The sequence below is a fragment of the Squalius cephalus genome, assembly GCF_949319135.1.
Source record: "Squalius cephalus genome assembly, chromosome: 12".
Taxonomy (NCBI): Eukaryota; Metazoa; Chordata; class Actinopteri; order Cypriniformes; family Leuciscidae; genus Squalius; species Squalius cephalus.
Window position 1 is genome coordinate 3,661,770 of NC_137133.1, and position 20,558 is coordinate 3,682,327.

The 20,558-nt window shown below is 39.2% G+C and overlaps 1 protein-coding gene across 1 annotated transcript in view; it reads left to right on the forward strand.

Annotated features, from left to right (window-relative positions):
- Positions 1 to 20,543, forward strand: part of nt5dc1 (5'-nucleotidase domain containing 1) — a 61,263-nt gene extending 40,720 nt beyond the window's left edge. Inside the window, exons 7-12 of the mRNA XM_079888877.1 lie at positions 3,973 to 4,147; positions 5,991 to 6,088; positions 6,374 to 6,495; positions 7,054 to 7,233; positions 11,255 to 11,417; positions 18,619 to 20,543. Coding sequence (XP_079745003.1) covers positions 3,973 to 4,147; positions 5,991 to 6,088; positions 6,374 to 6,495; positions 7,054 to 7,233; positions 11,255 to 11,417; positions 18,619 to 18,731 — 851 coding nt within the window. The 3' untranslated portion in view covers positions 18,732 to 20,543. The remainder of the gene's footprint in view (positions 1 to 3,972; positions 4,148 to 5,990; positions 6,089 to 6,373; positions 6,496 to 7,053; positions 7,234 to 11,254; positions 11,418 to 18,618) is intronic.
- The last annotated feature ends 15 nt before the right edge of the window (positions 20,544 to 20,558 follow it).

A 20,558-nucleotide genomic window follows, 5' to 3' on the forward strand; every position in this document is an offset into this window, starting at 1 on the left:
TTTAACCAAACTTTTATTTTAAAAAAAGAAAGAAAAAAATTCGGTCTATAGACACCTTTTGATATACTTGACCTAAAAGTATCATGTTTAAGCTCAATCATAGTGGGACTAATACGTGACGTATCCCACATGGGGGCAGCACAGCAATATAAATTTAGTGAGAAAACTCCATTATCATGCTGTTGTTTGTTTAGATTTTAATGTGTGAACCTTTGGTTTTATACATATTTTAAGTCATTTTAAAGGGTAATGTCTATAAAACTCTTATATAATGTAACAGAAGTACTCTGATAAGATTGTGTGTTATTCAACACACTCCAAAATGCACAATATATGCATGTGTGCTCTTACAGACCTGCACATATAAGCAAACAAACATTTGTCCATTTAAATAAAAACGAGTTGTGCAAATAAATGTGCTTTCGGAAGAGGCCACTGGTGTAAAAGCTGGTGTTTATGCAGAGCCCAGTGTTGATCTGTGTTGTAGGCTGAGACGTCTCTGCGTGTGAATGTGTGAGATGATTCGAGGGCTCGGAGACGTGGCTGTGTGTACGTGGTGCGGCGGTATTTGCCAATATAAACTGAAGACTAGTGAATATGCCTGTTTTCCTAAGTCTCCTTTTCTGCTGTTCATGAAATGAAGACACGGTACGTCTCACATATGGAGCGCATTCCTTCACTCCAGGCAAACACAGTCCACTTCCTGTTTTAGTAAGCTGGCCACCCTGCGTATACTGATACTTTTACTCTTTCACTAACAACTCGCCAATCTACACACTCCAGTGGCTCTGGTTTTCCATTCGTCCTGGTTTTAGTTCTCAAGAAACTTGGGTTTGTTTGGATTGTGGATTGTGATAGGATCAGACTGCCTCATGCTGCAGTTTTCAGTGTCGTAGTGAAGCATTTGACAGGTTAAATCTGAATCTTTGTTAAGAGAGTTTCAGGGGTATTTGTGTGTATGGCTTACGTTGAGGGCTGAACGTGATCTTGTGTGATGCTCGAGTCTGCGATCATGCAGACTGTGGAAAAGTTTTGGGATCATGAGGGGTGTGTGTCTGTTTGATGTAAACCATATGGGCTGCGTAGGTCAGATAGAAAGCCAGGATAAGAAATGAAAATAAGATGTAAATAACAAAAAAAGATGTGCTGGCAGCGGGGGTTTAAAATCAACACGCCAAATGGCAAGTGCGTGTGGAAATTAGATTGGCAAGTAAATAAAAAACAGTTGGAGCGTGATTAAGAACTGCAACATAATGCATCATTTAAGTGGAATTGCTATAATGATAATCTGATGCTCTCTGATGACATTTTGAGTCAAGATTGTCTACTAAAGAGAACATATCACCATTCAAATTAATACTTTTATTCAGCATTCATTTCTATTTCAAATAAATGCTGTTCTTTTGAACTCTCTATTCATCAAAGAATCCTGGGAAAAAAGTATCTACAAAAATATGGAGCAGCACAACTGTTTTCACCATTAGAAATGATTCTTGAGCTGCAAATCATCATATCAGAATGATTTCTGAAGGATCATGTGACACTGAAGACTGGAGTAATGATGCTGAAAATTCAGCTTTAATATCACAGGAATAAATTACATTTTAAAATATATTACAATAGAAAAGTAGTTATTTAAAATGTTTGAATTTACTATTTTTACTATACTATTTGTTGTTTAACACAACATTATTATTTTTATTGTATCATTGAACAAATAAATGCAGCCATGGTGAGCAGAAGAGACGTCTTTAAAAACAATATGTGTGTGTGCGTGTGAGAGAGAGAGAGAGAATATATAGTTATGGTCAGAATTATTGGCGTCCCTGGTAAATGTGATCATAGATGTGTAACATCTCAGGGTTGATGAAGAAGATGAAGGTAGGCGAAGATACAAAATAGCAAGGTTTATTAATAATAAAGAGAAACAGGAAACAGTGAGCGTGTGCTCAAACAATAACCGACATGAAAAGGAGAGGGGAACTTAAATACACAGATAGATGAACAGAAGACAGGTGATGCAGATGATGATAATAACTGGAACACAGGTGAAGGAGATGATGATAATGATGAACAGCAGGTGCAGGTGATGATGGAGGATTCTGGGAACTGTAGTGAAGACAGGACGATGACAGACGGTGAATGTGACAAGATGGCTGTAAAAAATAAATCTGCATTGTTTATCCTTTTGATCTGTTATTCAAAATATTTGCAAAAATCGAACCTTTTATTGAAGTAAAAGAATTGAAAGTGGGGGAAAAAAAAATTATTGGCAACATTTTATCAAATACTTTTTGCAACTTCTGCTCTGAGTTTTCTCCTATAATGCCTGATGAGTTTGGAGAATAACTGGCAAGAGATCAGAGACCATTCCTCCATACAGAATCTGTCCAGATCCTTCAGATTCCCAGATCCATGTTGGTGCTTCTTCTCTTCAGTTCACTCCACTCATCAGGTCAAGGAACTGGGACGGTTATGGCAGAAGCTTCATTTTGTGCTCAGTGACCCATTATTGTGTTGATTTTGACGTTTGTTTCGGATTGTTGTCCTGATGGAAGATCTAACCATTATAAGGTTTCTAGCAGAGGCCGCCTGGTTTAGATTTTTTATCTGTTGGTATTTTCTAGAATCCATGATACCATGTATCCTAACAAGATGTCCAGGACCTCCAGCTAAAAATAGGCCCACAAAAATTAAAGATCCAGCAGTATATTTAACCGTAAGCATGGGGTACTCTTCATCCCTGTTTGCACCAAACACATCTGGTGTGTTTGCTGCCAAAAAAGATTTTTTTGCCTATTTTCCAAACGCCTTTTCGTGTGTCGCACATCTTCCCTCAACTCAGTCAAACATCACAATCACAGCTCTTACGGGTGCTTGTTAAGGATGGATAAATGTAATCTACTTTCAATGAAAGGTCTGACATATTAGGAATACTTTTAGCTATGTTGCTATGTGTCATGAGAGTAAGCAACTGAGAAGCTAACACCAAAGACTTTAGATATAACATAGTAACCGCTCACCACTGATATATATATATATATATATATATATATATATATATATATATATATATATATATGTTGAATATATGAATCTTGGCATTGTCATCCTGGAATATGGTCATGGATTGTGTCTTCCGACATGCTTGTTTAAGAAATAAATGCTACACACTGCATCATTTAGGGTTAAATGAATTGTTGCCAAACATATAACATGCCAGAAACCTTAATCACTGCAATAATGATCCAATCATAGACTATTAAGGGCCAGATATGTGAAAAATAAGCGCTGAAAAGACGTGGACACAGTTATTTTTGCGGCTGACCTTATTGCATATGCATTTGTAGGACTTTCCCTTTCAGATGCTAAATTTATGGGAGGGAGAGTATTTAAATGAATCATGCAAGGTGATTTACTAAGGTTTGCGCTCGTCAATGTTCTGGTGTTTGCGCCATCTTAAACCAGACGCTCCCTGGTAGATTGCTTTGGTCATTATGGAAATGATCCGGCTGCGTCTGTGTTCTTTAATATGCGTGTCGTCAGTAGATCACGTGCAGAACTCTCCACTCCCATCGGCACTCTTGCACTCTCACGTTAATTTGCCCTGTTTAGTAAATCTGACCCTAAGTTTGAACTTTTTTTTGGCCAGTCAGTGTATATTCGACCTTTTGTTTTGTATATTTATTTATTTGTCTTTATTATGGCTAATATTACATTAATGTTTAAATTTTTATTTAAATGATAATTTCATGTTATTATAAGTATGATTTTTTTTCCTAGTAACTATTACCCTTTTTGTTTTTTGTGTTTTTTATTGCATGTGTTGGGGTTTACTGTTATTTAATCCAATAAAATACTACTAAATATTTTAAATTACCCCATATTTGAAACCTTAAATGTTCTCTATATAGAATTTTTTACCTTAATAAGAAATAACAATTATTGATGCTTTTGTTGTTGCATGTTTAGAGGACACAGGGACGTATTTCCCCAGTGTGAAGCGTTGTCCTGGTCGTTACCTGCAGCCCTGCTCGGATGCGGTCAAGAGATGGTTGAGGAGCATGAAAAACAGTGGGAAAATCCTGCTGCTCATCACCAGCTCGCACTCGGACTACTGTCGACTAGTGTGTGAGCACATACTGGGGTGAGTTTTACATACATACGCAAAAGAAATAACCTAACACTCCCTCTGAATACAGCTACCTGGCCGAGCTCGTTTGACATCAAGGGATAGTGGCCTGGCTGCTGTTCAAAACTATTGACTTTCATGTGACTTTAACCTTTGAATATTTAGTTCTCAAAGTTTCTGGTACATCTCCAATGCTCTTGATTCTCCTGTATCGTCCACCTAAATCTATCTCAAATTTCTTCAGTGAACTGCATGAACTGTTAACCCTTTCCTATGCCTTATCCCCTTGTGTTATATTACTTGGTGATTTCAACATACATGTTGATACTGTTTGTGCAGAATCTCGTGAACTCTTGTCAGTGTTTGAATGTTTCAATCTTGTACAACATGTCGATTTTGCTACACACTCAAAAGGTCACACACTGGATCTTGTCTGCACTGCTGGTCTACACAATGTTTCCGTGCTTGGTTCTCAAATTGGACTGTCTGATCACCTCCTCATCAAACTAAACTGTGAAATGCCTCTTCCCTGCCTCAGGGTGAAATCCACTATAACCTACCGTAAACTCAATTCTGTTAATCCTCTACTGTTTTCTGAATCTGTACATCTGATATTACTGAACACACTAGCTCTCTCGATATCCTTACCAAATATAATGCCTGTATTTCCCTTATTTTCCCATGCCCCTCTTAAAAGTAGAGTTGTACCTTCTACACACACGTCTCCCTGGTTTACCCCTGCACTTCGCAATCTAAAACCAGCTGGTCGTCATCTTGAACCCCTTTACAAGAAAACTGGTTTGACTGTTCACCTCTCTGCTTACACTGACCTTATCCAGTTGTACAAATCTGCTATAAACACTGCACGCTCTAGTTACTACTCAGCTATTATTAATAATGCATCCTCTCGACATAAAGCACTGTTTTCTGTAGTCAATAAACTCACCACCCTCCTGCACCTGTCATAAGTAACTCAGCAGACCTCTGTGAGTCATTCCTGCATTTCTTTCAAAATAAAATCGATAGCATTCATAATCATTTCCCATCCATGATCTCTCCTGTCTCCACACATGACTTCCTCACTGCTTTTACACCTGGTATTCTCACTGATTTTGCCACCCCAACCCCTCTCCACCACTGTCAAAAACCTCGGTATAATCTTTGATTCCTCTCTTTCCTTCCTTCCACACATCTCCTCGCTCACTAAGTCTGCCTTCTTTCACCCACGTAATATCGCGCGCTTATGTCCATTTCTGAATATCTGCGTTGCTGAAACCCTGGTTCACGCTTTCATCACTTCACGGCTTGACTACTGCAATTCTCTCTTCTATGGCTTACCCATTTCATCTATAAATAACATCCAACATATTCAGAACTCCGCAGCTTGGGTCCTCACATACACAAAGAAATCTTCTCACATTACTCCGATTTTACGCAGACTTCATTGGCTACCGCTACACTTTCGTATTCAATACAAGATACTCCTTATCACATTCAAAGCACTCCATGGTCTTGACCCCCAAACCCCCCCCCCCCCCCCCCCCCTCTCTATCTCTGCTTGCTTAGTTTCTCCGATGTACAGCACTAAGCATTCCTCATCACGCTGTACTTTATATATGATTTTGCATTTAGTGTAGGATTCTGGGCAATATGGAGAATTATGGCATTCAGAAATCTACAAAAATTAAATAAAAAAAATTGTGTGCCGAGGAGATGCTGGCTTGTTTTATATTTTGATGAAGTTGACTATATTTCATTTGTGTTTCCCTATTGCTGTTCCTGTTTCTACAGTTGAGCCGGCCAGTATATACACACAAATATCACCCTACAAATTATTTATACATGCTCATTTTTGCAGAACGGACTTTGAGGAGCTGTTTGACATCATTATCACTAATGCTCTGAAGCCTGGCTTCTTCTCTCTGGTTCCACAGCAAAGACCTTTCAGAGCATTGGGTGAGTAACAGACATTTAAAAACAGCAAAAAGAAACACTAAAGCTATGCGTTCGCTTGAGTTTAGAATAGGCATATTATTTCTCTAATAAAGGTTTAGTATTCCCATTTATTTAAGTAATTAAATTCATATAAACGCGTGATTAGTCGACTAATGGCTTAAATGAAACCCCTGACCCCGGCTCCGTCACAGATGAAAGGATAAGTGTATTAACTAATACTGTATAGAAGTATTGTTTGTTATCCTCATTGTGTATCTTAACATATGCTCCCCTTTCTCTCAATAGTGGATGATGTTGAAGATAGTGAAGGCTTGCCGTCTCTGGAAAAGCCTGGCTGGTATTCTCAGGGCAACTGGCCTCATCTACACGAACTACTGAAGAACATGACCAACAAACCTGAGCCCAAGGTAGGACAGTCTGAATCCTGAATCATTCTGATAATGGCAAAGCTTATCAGCATATTATAAATGATCATGTGACACTGAAGACTGGAGTAATATTTGTGGAAACAGTGAAACATGTGTGTGAGAGAATATGTGTGTGTGTGTGTGTATATATATATATATATATATATATATACTGTATATATATATACTGTATATATATATATATATATACACACACACACACACATTCTCTAACACACATACATACACACACACTGTATATATATATCTTTGATTAGTCTTTTACATTATGGAATGCTTAACAGATAATGTACATGCCATTATGACCATATACTGTATGAAAACCTATAAATCAAAGTTTTGTGACATTCTGTTTAACTGTTAATTTCCCAATATTTAAAACTTTCAATAATTTATTAATGTTTATAAATTATTTATTATAAAAAATATAAATAATAAATTTTGAAAGATGTTGTATGCTGCCTGTATTGATTATGTGTGTGTGTGTGCGTGTGCGCGCATTGATTTGCGTCCACGTGTGTGTCTTCTCTGATGAAGGTGGTGTATTTCGGAGACAGCATGCGCTCGGACATGTTCCCCGCCTGCAGCTTTGGAAAGTGGGAGACGGTGATGATTGTGGAGGAGATGGAGGGGGAGGGCGTCCCACGTGCGAACGCGACCCCCTGTAACAGCCCCGCCCCTACTGAAGGCCCTGCAGAGAAAAAGGGCAAGTTTGAGGTGGGACTGAAAGGCTGTTTCTGTTTAGTCAAGCTCAGGATCTTTTCCACACTCCATTTCATGGGCAAAAGAGTTGGAATGTTACATGTGCTTGTCTATTGGACATCTTGGATTATTGGAATCTCATTTGATATCTTTAACAAAATCTTACTTTTATGTTTTGGAATAATGTCTTTGGCTATATATATACATATATATATATATAAGTTTCATAAAAGTTAGGACAATACTCATTCTTGTGTCTTAGGACAACTTTGATGAACTTTTTTGATCCACTTCAAATGTTGACTACTGTTTATATATATATATATGCCCCGAAATGAGAATTCTGGTCCGAAACCGAAAATTCTGAATGCACTTAGCCAAAAAACTGAAACCCCGGGTTGCCAGTTGTCAGAAAACACAGCATATTGTAGCCATGGAAGCCAGCAAACAAACTGGGTCAGAGATCGCAGATTCTACCCGACCTAAAGCCTCGGCATCCATCTAAAATAAATCAACTCGTCAACCTCGGCTTTCCCGCGTGAGTGTCGAGTATTGTGAGGAGGGGGCGGAGGAAACAACTCTCTCTAATATTTTTAATAGTTCCTATTTCAACCACTAGCTGTCAATATTACATACTGCACCTTTAAAGTAACACCAAAATTGGACTAAAAATATATTAAAATAATATTAAATATCAGTATGTTATTCTTCATTCAGTTCTATGTAGGAATGTTACGATTCCTCGATTAAATTCGAGTACTCGATTAAAAAAAAATTTGATTGTAATTGACCCGTGTCGAGTAACCGACAAAATACTGGAAGCGAAGCATTCCACGGACGAGAATCCATGAACCCCATTATTACTCCGTTTTCTAAGGCTGCACGATGTATGATATAACCAGGGCTTTACATTAACACCCGCCGACCTGCCAAATGCGGGTGTACATCAGCAGTGGCGTGTAACGCAGTCACTCTTACTAGCCACTTTGGCGGGTTGTCAAATATTGTCAATAAATGTAGATTTTTGGATACGGAAATATCTGAAACGCTTCCAATACTCATTTTCAGCAGAATAGATGCACGTTACTAGCTGTGCTTTCTCAAGATCTCTCCGACAGCGAGTGACACACAAACCCGCCTCCCCTCACTCATTTCATTTTCTGCAGATGAATATTGTTGGTGTTACAGAGCTTGAATTTTGACATGGGATTGCACATCATTTTACTCATTCCCGCGCGCACATAAAGCCGCCTCTCAGTACTAAATTGAGTTATTTTTCGCTGCTTTTGCGCTTAAACAGTAATGTCAAAATGACGGTCTTGGTGAGTATTCACGCAAACACAGTCAGTTATGTTTTAAGTGGATGTAAGCAGTTGAGAAAGAAAATGCATGTGTAACAGTATAGTGGATCCGTGCTTCAGGTCTTAAAGTGACAGCAGCCTAATATACCTGACAATGGAAGATATTTTGAAGAATGTTTGTAACCAAACAGTTGTGGGGCACCATTGACTAGCATAGTATGGAAAAAAATACTATGGAAATCAACAGTTACCCACATTCTTCAAAATATCTTCCTCTGTGTTCAGCGGAACAAAGACGTTTGAAACCTGAGCACTGAACACTGCATATATTTTCAGCTCATATTTTCAGCCTTTTTTCTCTTTCGGCCAAAAACCAAAAATTGATGGATGGATAGCAGTGTTTCATCAGAGATTTGAAAAACAGCTGCATGCATTTTTTTACAATCACTTGTTGTGTTACAAAGACACCAGTGGGAGGAAAGGCAGTCAGCAGGACGGAGGAAGTGGAGAATTACAGGAAAGATAGTGGATGTTTAAAAAAATATGTCTATACAGCAGAAATATGATTTCTTAGAAAACTGTAACATCACTCAACCCCCTCATTGTCATTTAGGGTTTATGATTCAGTTTTCAGATGAACGAACTGTATATTAATTTCACAGAAAACTTTCTCTAATATTTGTAACTGTTCTTTGGAAAGGCAGGAAAGATGTTCCACTTAAGTTGTACTCTAAAGAAATTAGAAATACAAAACTAATACAACTAGTTATGTTTCAGGATGTCTGTAACTGAAATTAGGAGAATGTATGTATTAGTAGAATTTTTTGTGAATAATTTTTTTGTTGTTGAAAAATTGGCACCTACTTAAAAAAAAACTTGACCAAATTAATATTTTCTCCATATGAGTGCATTAATGTCTTAGATTAAAACAACTATAGATTTTACCCACTGACACATCTATTTATTTTTTTATTTTTTTATTCTTTTTTTTTTAAGTTTCAGTGACCCCAATGATATGTAGCTACTGCTTATACGTGTATCATGTTCCAGTTTATTGAACACTATGCTTAGTTGTACTATTCTGGTATTTTTGAAAACCCCTGTTTAAAAAGTAGAGCTAATGTGAGGTTAATCAGCTTTTGTTGAGAAATTAACTGTTCTCAGTCTTGAATCCCTTTGCAATTCAATTTTTTCTTTTCTTCAGAAATCACAGAGCCAGTATTATGCAAAATGTTGTGTGTGTACGTGCGTCAAACTATGGGAACTTCTGATCAAACACTTCCTCTTTTAGCAGATCAGAGAGTTTCATTCTATTGAAGTCCTTCAGATCAGATACATCATGAAAACATGCTGAGAGAAATTGTTTGCTTCCGGTCTCAGATTTTATATTGGACATCACATTTGTGACCCAACACAAAAGCATGTCCTTTAAATCCAACTTTTAATTTCATTATTATATTTTTTATTAAAGGTATAGTTCACCCAAAAAATAAAAATTCTACCATCATTTACACACGTGCAAGTTGTTCCAAACCTGAATGAATTGTTTTTCTGCTGAACACAAAGGAAGATATTTTAAATGGAATGGAATGGGGGGGAAATACAATGGAACTCATTTCTCAGTTTCCCACATTCTTCAAAATATCTTTTGTGTTCAGCAGAAAAAATAAATTCATTCGGGTTTGGAACAACTTGAAGGTGAGTAAATGAACTATGCCTTTAAGTCAATCATTCATGGCACAAAACACTGGTTGACAAACTTTATGTTTAACCTTATTGCAGGGTAAGTCATAAAGTCATATTTTCTGTTGTTTTGTGTATTTTTGTGGGACAAGTCGGACAGGTTACGTGACTTGTACTCATCCTCAAAACCCAAACGCTGGCGTCTGCCTAATTTGGGCTGAATTTATCAAAGAGCTCAATTGGACTTTGTTGTCAAAAAAAACGAAAACATATTTAAAGCATTTCCTGCTTGTTTAGTAGTCAGACCTTAGCCTTGTGGGCAGCGTTCAACCGAGTTCGAGTCCCAACTTCATGACCCTGTTCCTCAATTCAGACTGTCTAATCAAATAAAGCCAGAAAGGCCACAAATGTAACGTAACAGTAAGGGATGATGTACAGTCAGCAGAAGTTTTCATAAATTAAAATTGCAACAGTGATTTTTATGTGAAGTACATTAGCAAACTGTTCATTGGAGGTTAATTTTGAAAAAGGTTTGACCATAGAATGCCACTATTGACCAATTAAAATGTAGTATTCCTGATGCCTGTGTATTTTCCTTTCCAATTACACACTATTCAATGGTTAGTGGCATTTTATTTTTAGAGCGAGAGAGAGAGAAACTCTTGTTTCCACCTGGGATTGGGATTAAGATGCATTTTCGATGAACACAAGTGGACATGAACACATCCAGGACACATTACTGTTTACTGCTGGTATTATCATGAGTTTCAAATGCGTTCCGTGACCACTTGCTTTTGGATTTAGTCGAGACCCTCCCCTTTTATTTAGCTGCACTCTTTATCACTCATTACTTTCACTTTTTGCGTACAAATACTATTGAATAAACAAACCCGTGTTACGCAGCTTATGCATAAATATGAATATAATGTAATATAACAATATAATATAATATTATGCAATGTCCTGAATTCATTGGTGGTGGTGGTTTGTTAAGGTTGATTGACTTTGTGCTCTTTCTCTTTCTGTGTCTTCTTGTATAATCTTTCTCTTAGGATCAGGGAATGAAATCTCCTTCTGATGTATCAAACCAGTGGGGCTCATATTTTGTAGACGTGCAAAAGAATGAAGGAGAGGAGACACAGAGACTCACCTGGTGTTGTCGCAGTATCCACACATACAGCACTATGGCTATACCCAGCATCGAGGCTATAGCAGGTATTTGTGATTTAATGGGGGAGTCTGAAAGTCTGAGATCAGGACTGAACATGCTTCCATTTTGTGTTATTTTCTTATTTAAGAAAATTTGAGCAAAAAGTTTACTGGTTTGGCCCAGTCCTAAATGACACACTTCATACTTCTGGTCTTGTGGACTTACAATGGCCACTGTACGCATGTGATCGTGGAGTCCACGAGACCATAGGGCGTCCCATTTGTCATTTTAGGTTTCAGAAGGGTTCTTTGCGGTCGAGATGCACCCACCGCACTGAAGCGAGCTCAGCAGGAGACTGCTACTAGACAGTCAAAACACTGCTTTGAAAGTGTGGACTTGTGAGTGTTTAGGGTGACATTTAGGTCTGGGCCAATCCTTTATTGAACCGTTTCAGACTCTTTGAGAAAAGAGGTGATGCTGCAATGTATATTATGAGAACATTGGGGGTTTTGACCTTGGATGCATGGAAAGAGGAACCTTTAAAATAGCCTAATAGGGGCACTTTGAGTATCCGTAACCCTACAGTTCCTAAAAACTATTCTTGTTCTCTACTTCTGCTTTTCAGCTTTTGCTCTAGTTTACTGACATTATGCAGATTTGCATACTGCAAATATTGGGTCTCATTCTCTAAGATTTTAAGAACAAATCACGATTTTTTTTTTTTTTTAATTTCCAAAAAAATATAGGAGCAACTGAAACCACACGTACGCAAAAAGCACTTACTCTTTACGGCCTTATAATCATATTAAGAAGTTACATTTCATCCTAACATGACTATAATTATATTGAAGTATGTTGCATTAATTGTATTATATAATCATGTATAAAATTAAATAATACAGTTGTTAAATAATACAATTTCGGTTTCTCTGAATAACGCAGATATATGCGTATAATGAGAGGTCTGTAATCTGGGTCTGTATAAAAGGTGTTTATTGTGAGAACTGGTGAGGATGGCACACTTGGCATTGCTCGAGGATCGGGCGGGAGCGCATCTGAAAACATCTGCAAGTTTGACGAGAGTGGCGAAAGGCTGTAAGGAAAGTGTGTATGGAAAGCCCTTATATGGTGTTTGGGTGTGTTTAATGCAATTGACTAACCTCGTGCTCACGACCACTCATTTCGAATATTCCAAATTCACTATAATCAGAACGATGTTAAGAACAAATTCATGTGTGTACGAGCGAGTTGTGAATTAGGCAGAGATTTTAATGAGAAGGTCTCCTAAGCGTACAAATATAAAATAATCCACACAATTATTAGTGAATGAGACTCAAGTTCTTGACTTTTGTACAGTTGATTTCTTGTTATGATCCCTATTTGTAAATCACTTTTTGTGTGTATTAAATGATTGCATGCAATGTTAAATTCTTTTTTTACTGATCGGATTATCTGATCAATTTAGCCAATTTCAAAGAATTTAGCTTTAAACACATATTTCTGAAAGATAAAATAATTACTATTCAATAATATTAATAGTTATTAATGATATTTCTTCTTTTATGTATGCTCCTATCTGGCATAAAATGGGATTCTTTTCAATTGTTACAATTAAATTTTACAATTGTCCCCAACCATCTGTAATGGGGAAGTTGTAGCACTGTGACTTTAATGGAGTAGTTCACTTTAAAATAAAAATCACCCCATGATTTACACACGTGTATGACTTTCTTCTTTCAGATGAATACAAGCGGAGTTATATTAATAAACACCCTGACGCTTCCGAGATTTATAATGGCAGTTGATTGCAACCATCAGTTTGAAGCTCAAAAAAGTGAATCCATCCATCATAAACGAACTCCACACGGCTCCGGGGGTTAATAAAGGCCTTCTGAAGCAAAGCGATGAGTTTTTGTAAGAAAATATTGGTTTAAATATTGGCTCAAACTGATGGTTGCAATCCACGGCCATTATAAATCTCGGAAGCGTCAGGGTGTTTATTAATATAACTCTGATTGTATTCATCTGAAAGAAGAAAGGCATATACTGTACACCTAGGATGGCTTGAGTAAATCATGGGGGAATTTTCATTTTAAAGTGAACTACTTCTTTAAATATTTTAATCTTCTAAAAATGTCTTACTGGGATAGTACCCAAAAATGAAAGTTGTCATAATTTACTCACCTTTATGTCGTTCCAAACCCGTAAGACTTTCGTTGATCTTTAGAACATAAATGAATATATTGTAATGAAAATCTGAGAGATTTCTGTCCCTCCATTGACAGCTACGAAACATTCATAAAGATATCGTGAAACGAAGACATATGAATTGAGCGGTTTAGTTCAAATTTTTTTCATTAGTTCTTGCTGAAGCTCAAACGTGATGCGTAACACGAGAATGAACCTCATTGGTTCTTGCTGAAGCTCAAACGTGATGCGTAACACGAGAATGAACCTCATTGGTTCTTGCTGAAGCTCAAACGTGATGCGTAACACGAGAATGAACCTCATTGGTTCTTGCTGAAGCTCAGACGTGCTGCGTAACACGAGAATGAACCTCATTGGTTCTTGCTGAAGCTCAAATGTGCTGCGTAACACGAGAATGAACCTCATTGGTTCTTGCTGAAGCTCAAATGTGCTGCGTAACACGAGAATGAACCTCATTGGCTCTTGCTGAAGCTCAAATGTGCTGCGTAACACGAGAATGAACCTCATTGGTTCTTGCTGAAGCTCAAATGTGCTGCGTAACACGAGAATGAACCTCATTGGTTCTTGCTGAAGCTCAAACGTGCTGCGTAACACGAGAATGAACCTCATTGGTTCTTGCTGAAGCTCAAACGTGCTGTGTAACACGAGAATGAACCTCATTGGTTCTTGCTGAAGCTCAAACGTGCTGCGTAACACGAGAATGAACCTCATTGGTTCTTGCTGAAGCTCAAACGTGCTGCGTAACACGAGAATGAACCTCATTGGTTCTTGCTGAAGCTCAAACGTGCTGCGTAACACGAGAATGAACCTCATTGGTTCTTGCTGAAGCTCAGACGTGCTGCGTAACACGAGAATGAACCTCATTGGTTCTTGCTGAAGCTCAAACGTGCTGCGTAACACGAGAATGAACCTCATTGGTTCTTGCTGAAGCTCAAACATGCTGCGTAACACGAGAATGAACCTCATTGGTTCTTGCTGAAGCTCAAACGTGATGCGTAACACGAGAATGAACCTCATTGGTTCTTGCTGAAGCTCAAACGTGCTGCGTAACATGAGAATGAACCTCATTGGTTCTTGCTGAAGCTCAAACGTGCTGCGTAACATGAGAATGAACCTCATTGGTTCTTGCTGAAGCTCAAACATGCTGCGTAACACGAGAATGAACCTCATTGGTTCTTGCTGAAGCTCAGACGTGCTGCGTAACACGAGAATGAACCTCATTGGTTCTTGCTGAAGCTCAAATGTGCTGCGTAACACGAGAATGAACCTCATTGGTTCTTGCTGAAGCTCAAATGTGCTGCGTAACACGAGAATGAACCTCATTGGTTCTTGCTGAAGCTCAAACGTGCTGCGTAACACGAGAATGAACCTCATTGGTTCTTGCTGAAGCTCAAACGTGCTGCGTAACACGAGAATGAACCTCATTGGTTCTTGCTGAAGCTCAAACGTGCTGCGTAACACAAGAATGAACCTCATTGGTTCTTGCTGAAGCTCAAACGTGCTGCGAAACCCCAGAATGAACCTCATTGGTTCTTGCTGAAGCTCAAACGTGCTGCGTAACACGAGAATGAACCTCATTGGTTCTTGCTGAAGCTCAAACATGCTGCGTAACACGAGAATGAACCTCATTGGTTCTTGCTGAAGCTCAAACGTGTTGCGTAACACGAGAATGAACCTCATTGGTTCTTGCTGAAGCTCAAACGTGCTGCGTAACATGAGAATGAACCTCATTGGTTCTTGCTGAAGCTCAAACGTGCTGCGAAACCCCAGAATGAGCCTCATTGGTTCTTGCTGAAGCTCAAACGTGCTGCGTAACACGAGAATGAACCTCATTGGTTCTTGCTGAAGCTCAAACGTGCTGCGTAACATGAGAATGAACCTCATTGGTTCTTGCTGAAGCTCAAACATGCTGCGTAACACGAGAATGAACCTCATTGGTTCTTGCTGAAGCTCAAACGTGCTGCGTAACACGAGAATGAACCTCATTGGTTCTTGCTGAAGCTCAAATGTGCTGCGTAACACGAGAATGAACCTCATTGGTTCTTGCTGAAGCTCAAACGTGCTGCGTAACACGAGAATGAACCTCATTGGTTCTTGCTGAAGCTCAAACGTGCTGCGTAACACGAGAATGAACCTCATTGGTTCTTGCTGAAGCTCAAACGTGCTGCGAAACCCCAGAATGAGCCTCATTGGTTCTTGCTGAAGCTCAAACGTGCTGCGTAACACGAGAATGAACCTCATTGGTTCTTGCTGAAGCTCAAACATGCTGCGAAACCCCAGAATGAGCCTCATTGGTTCTTGCTGAAGCTCAAACGTGATGCGTAACACGAGAATGAACCTCATTGGTTCTTGCTGAAGCTCAAACGTGTTGCGTAACACGAGAATGAACCTCATTGGTTCTTGCTGAAGCTCAGACGTGCTGCGTAACACGAGAATGAACCTCATTGGTTCTTGCTGAAGCTCAAACGTGTTGTGTAACACGAGAATGAACCTCATTGGTTCTTGCTGAAGCTCAAACGTGCTGCGAAACCCCAGAATGAGCCTCATTGGTTCTTGCTGAAGCTCAAACGTGCTGCGTAACACAAGAATGAACCTCATTGGTTCTTGCTGAAGCTCAAACGTGCTGCGAAACCCCAGAATGAGCCTCATTGGTTCTTGCTGAAGCTCAAACGTGCTGCGTAACACGAGAATGAACCTCATTGGTTCTTGCTGAAGCTCAAACATGCTGCGTAACACGAGAATGAACCTCATTGGTTCTTGCTGAAGCTCAAACGTGCTGCGTAACACGAGAATGAACCTCATTGGTTCTTGCTGAAGCTCAAACATGCTGCGTAACACGAGAATGAACCTCATTGGTTCTTGCTGAAGCTCAAACGTGTTGCGTAACACGAGAATGAACCTCATTGGTTCTTGCTGAAGCTCAAACGTGCTGCGTAACATGAGAATGAACCTCATTGGTTCTTGCTGAAGCTCAAACGTGCTGCGTAACATGAGAATGAACCTCATTGGTTCTTGCTGAAGCTCAAACGTGCTGCGTAACACGAGAATGAACCTCATTGGTTCTTGCTGAAGCTCAGACGTGCTGCGTAACACGAGAATGAACCTCATTGGTTCTTGCTGAAGCTCAAACGTGTTGCGTAACACGAGAATGAACCTCATTGGTTCTTGCTGAAGCTCAAACGTGCTGCGTAACATGAGAATGAACCTCATTGGTTCTTGCTGAAGCTCAAACGTGCTGCGTAACACGAGAATGAACCTCATTGGTTCTTGCTGAAGCTCAAACGTGCTGCGTAACATGAGAATGAACCTCATTGGTTCTTGCTGAAGCTCAAACGTGCTGCGTAACACGAGAATGAACCTCATTGGTTCTTGCTGAAGCTCAAACGTGCTGCGTAACACGAGAATGAACCTCATTGGTTCTTGCTGAAGCTCAAACGTGCTGCGTAACACGAGAATGAACCTCATTGGTTCTTGCTGAAGCTCAAACGTGCTGCGTAACATGAGAATGAACCTCATTGGTTCTTGCTGAAGCTCAAACGTGCTGCGTAACACGAGAATGAACCTCATTGGTTCTTGCTGAAGCTCAAACATGCTGCGTAACACGAGAATGAACCTCATTGGTTCTTGCTGAAGCTCAAACGTGTTGCGTAACACGAGAATGAACCTCATTGGTTCTTGCTGAAGCTCAAACGTGCTGCGTAACATGAGAATGAACCTCATTGGTTCTTGCTGAAGCTCAAACGTGCTGCGAAACCCCAGAATGAGCCTCATTGGTTCTTGCTGAAGCTCAAACGTGCTGCGTAACACGAGAATGAACCTCATTGGTTCTTGCTGAAGCTCAAACATGCTGCGTAACACGAGAATGAACCTCATTGGTTCTTGCTGAAGCTCAAACGTGCTGCGTAACATGAGAATGAACCTCATTGGTTCTTGCTGAAGCTCAAACATGCTGCGTAACACGAGAATGAACCTCATTGGTTCTTGCTGAAGCTCAAACGTGCTGCGTAACACGAGAATGAACCTCATTGGTTCTTGCTGAAGCTCAAAATGATGCGTAACACGAGAATGAACCTCATTGGTTCTTGCTGAAGCTCAAACGTGCTGCGTAACACGAGAATGAGCCTCATTGGTTCTTGCTGAAGGTCAAACGTGCTGCGTAACACAAGAATGAACCTCATTGGTTCTTGCTGAAGCTCAAACGTGCTGCGTAACACAAGAATGAACCTCATTGGTTCTTGCTGAAGCTCAAACGTGCTGCGTAACACGAGAATGAACCTCATTGGTTCTTGCTGAAGCTCAAACGTGTTGCGTAACACGAGAATGAACCTCATTGGTTCTTGCTGAAGCTCAAACGTGCTGCGTAACACGAGAATGAACCTCATTGGTTCTTGCTGAAGCTCAAACGTGTTGCGTAACACGAGAATGAACCTCATTGGTTCTTGCTGAAGCTCAAACGTGCTGCGTAACACGAGAATGAACCTCATTGGTTCTTGCTGAAGCTCAAACGTGCTGCGTAACACGAGAATGAACCTCATTGGTTCTCGCACATCAAGCAAACATGTTTGAGCTTCTCTTTACCACAACTGATGTGCGTATTGATGCATGTTTATATGTGAATAAAAGCCTAAATTCAATTTGTTCATCATATAAAGTGATTGTGTCTCTTCGGAAAATTTGGAATAAACCTCTCAATTCATATGGATTCGTTTTACGATCTCTTTATAACCTTTTTGACGTGTCAAAGTAGTATTTGCTTAGCTGTCAATGAAGGGACAGAAATTGCTCAGATTTCATTAAAAATATCTTGTTCCGAAGATGAACGAAAGTCTTACAGGTTTGGAACGCCATGAGGGTGAGTAATTAATGACAGAATTTTCATTTTTGGGTGAACTTTCCTTTTTAAGTCTACTTCAGGAAAAAAAAAATGTAATGGTACTTTACATATAAATGTTTCTTATACCACAAGAGAGCAGTTTGTTTTATAGTGGTGTGTGACTTTCAGGGGGGAAAAATGGTGTCCCCTCTTTAAAACTTCCCCCTGTTCAATCTCTCTTCCAGATCTTCCTCTAGACTTTAAGTTCCAGCGATTCTCTTCAGATAAGCCCATCACCACAGGTTATTACCCCAGACCTCCAGACTCGCTGCTGAAATGGGAAGAGAACTTGTCCTGAACCCTCACGTCTGTCAGCATAGACCGGGAGATTGTTTCACCGTTACGTTCTCAAGCTTCACCACAGAGCTAGACCATCCATTCGTCCAATCAGTGATAAAGCTGTGTGAATGTTACACCCAGAGCACTGTCTGTGTATCTTCTCACCCCTTCCTGAATCAGTCTGCACAGTATGAAGTTGTGTCCGTATAGATGCTGAATATCCATACGTTGATCATTGGATGTCTCATGCAGCGTTGTGCGTTCACTACCATTAAACTCATTTTAATGGTGTACAGAAAAAAAAAACATAGCTTTCCCATGAGCTCTGTGTGGTTTTCTGTTTTGTTTTGTTTTATTTTTATGAAGGGAATGTTACCTCAGAGGATTTGTTCCTGCAGATGATGTGTATGCCTTCTGCTGGAAAGCAAGCACAAATTATATTGAATATTCATGCAATCAAGAAACAGCCATGAGTTCTTTGCTCCTTTTGTGATTGGTTGATGTTTTGATTGTTGTAAACTACAAGTTCTGTAATTGGTTCAGATCTAAGCCAGTTTATTGTATTCTGCAAAAGTTTCAAATGAGCAAATGATCATCATAATTCCAAACCCCGAAGTAGTATTAAAGGAATAGTTCCACAAAAAGGTTATTTACTCGCCATCATGTTGTTCCAAACCATAGTGCCGTTGTTGCAACATAAAGAGATTGCTGAAGCATCTTCACACAGCTCTTTCCATACGGTTCATAGTGACCAAATATGTCAAGCTCAATTTAAAAAGCACAGTAGAACTAGTCCATATGTCTCATGGGCTTCTGATGCCTCAAGAAGAACATTTCAGTCGTCATTCACTGATCATTTTTCCTCCACTAAGTTGTTAACTATGCATTGCAATCAGTTCATTGATTTAGTGAGCTGAACTCAAGAACCGGATCCGTGAATGAGTTGTTGCTTCTTTTCAACTCAAGGACTCCAGTTAACATCACTGAAGGGAAAGTTAATCAGTGAATACCGACTTGCGTTTCGCTCTGTTCCTCGCACTAAGCGATCAGAAGATTTGAAATATAGCAAGCAAGTCCTATGTACATTTTGGATTTTTTAGGAATATTTTGTTCCAATGAAGAAAGTCGTACCGGTTTGGAACAAGTTGAGTAAAGATAGTGGTGAACTATTCCTTGTAATTTCCTTTTGTTTTAGGTCTTCTTTGTTATTGAATGAAGAAGGGTGAATATTTTTTCTGTGTATGTAATGTTGTCGCAACATTGTGTAAAAAATATTGTGCTGTTGGGTGTCAGTGTAAACAGTCGATTTCTGTCTTGCGCAGGACCAATGTTGAATGGTGCCAAGCTTTACCCACCCATTTAGTGATTTTACGTGTCAGGGCGCATCTCTCACCTAAAACCTGTTATTTGTTTCATGTGTGTGCTGGCCCTGAGCTTTAATAATGATTTGTTCAACGCAATGTAAGTGGAATTGATGTGTTTGTTTTTATTTTGTATTTATTTTTTAATATGGAGTGCTCTGATGAGGTTTCTGCAGTGTTAGGCTGTAATGGATTTTACGTACAAATGGTACAATGTTAAAACGTGTTGCATGTCAAAAGTTTGACAGAGATACCCAAAACTGAGTATTGAGTGACACTTTGTCATGGGTACAGAAGTGTGGAAATCCTCATCATAAGCATGACCTACTTTTCTCAAATGAAAAAAAAAAAAAAAAAGTATTTTCTGCTGTATGTGGTGAGTAGCACTAGTGCCTGTTTATCGAGTGCAGGGAAAGTGTTCATATGTGCAGATAAAATAAAATAAATAAAAATGTTACTATGTTTAAGAGATTTTGTGTGCTGTT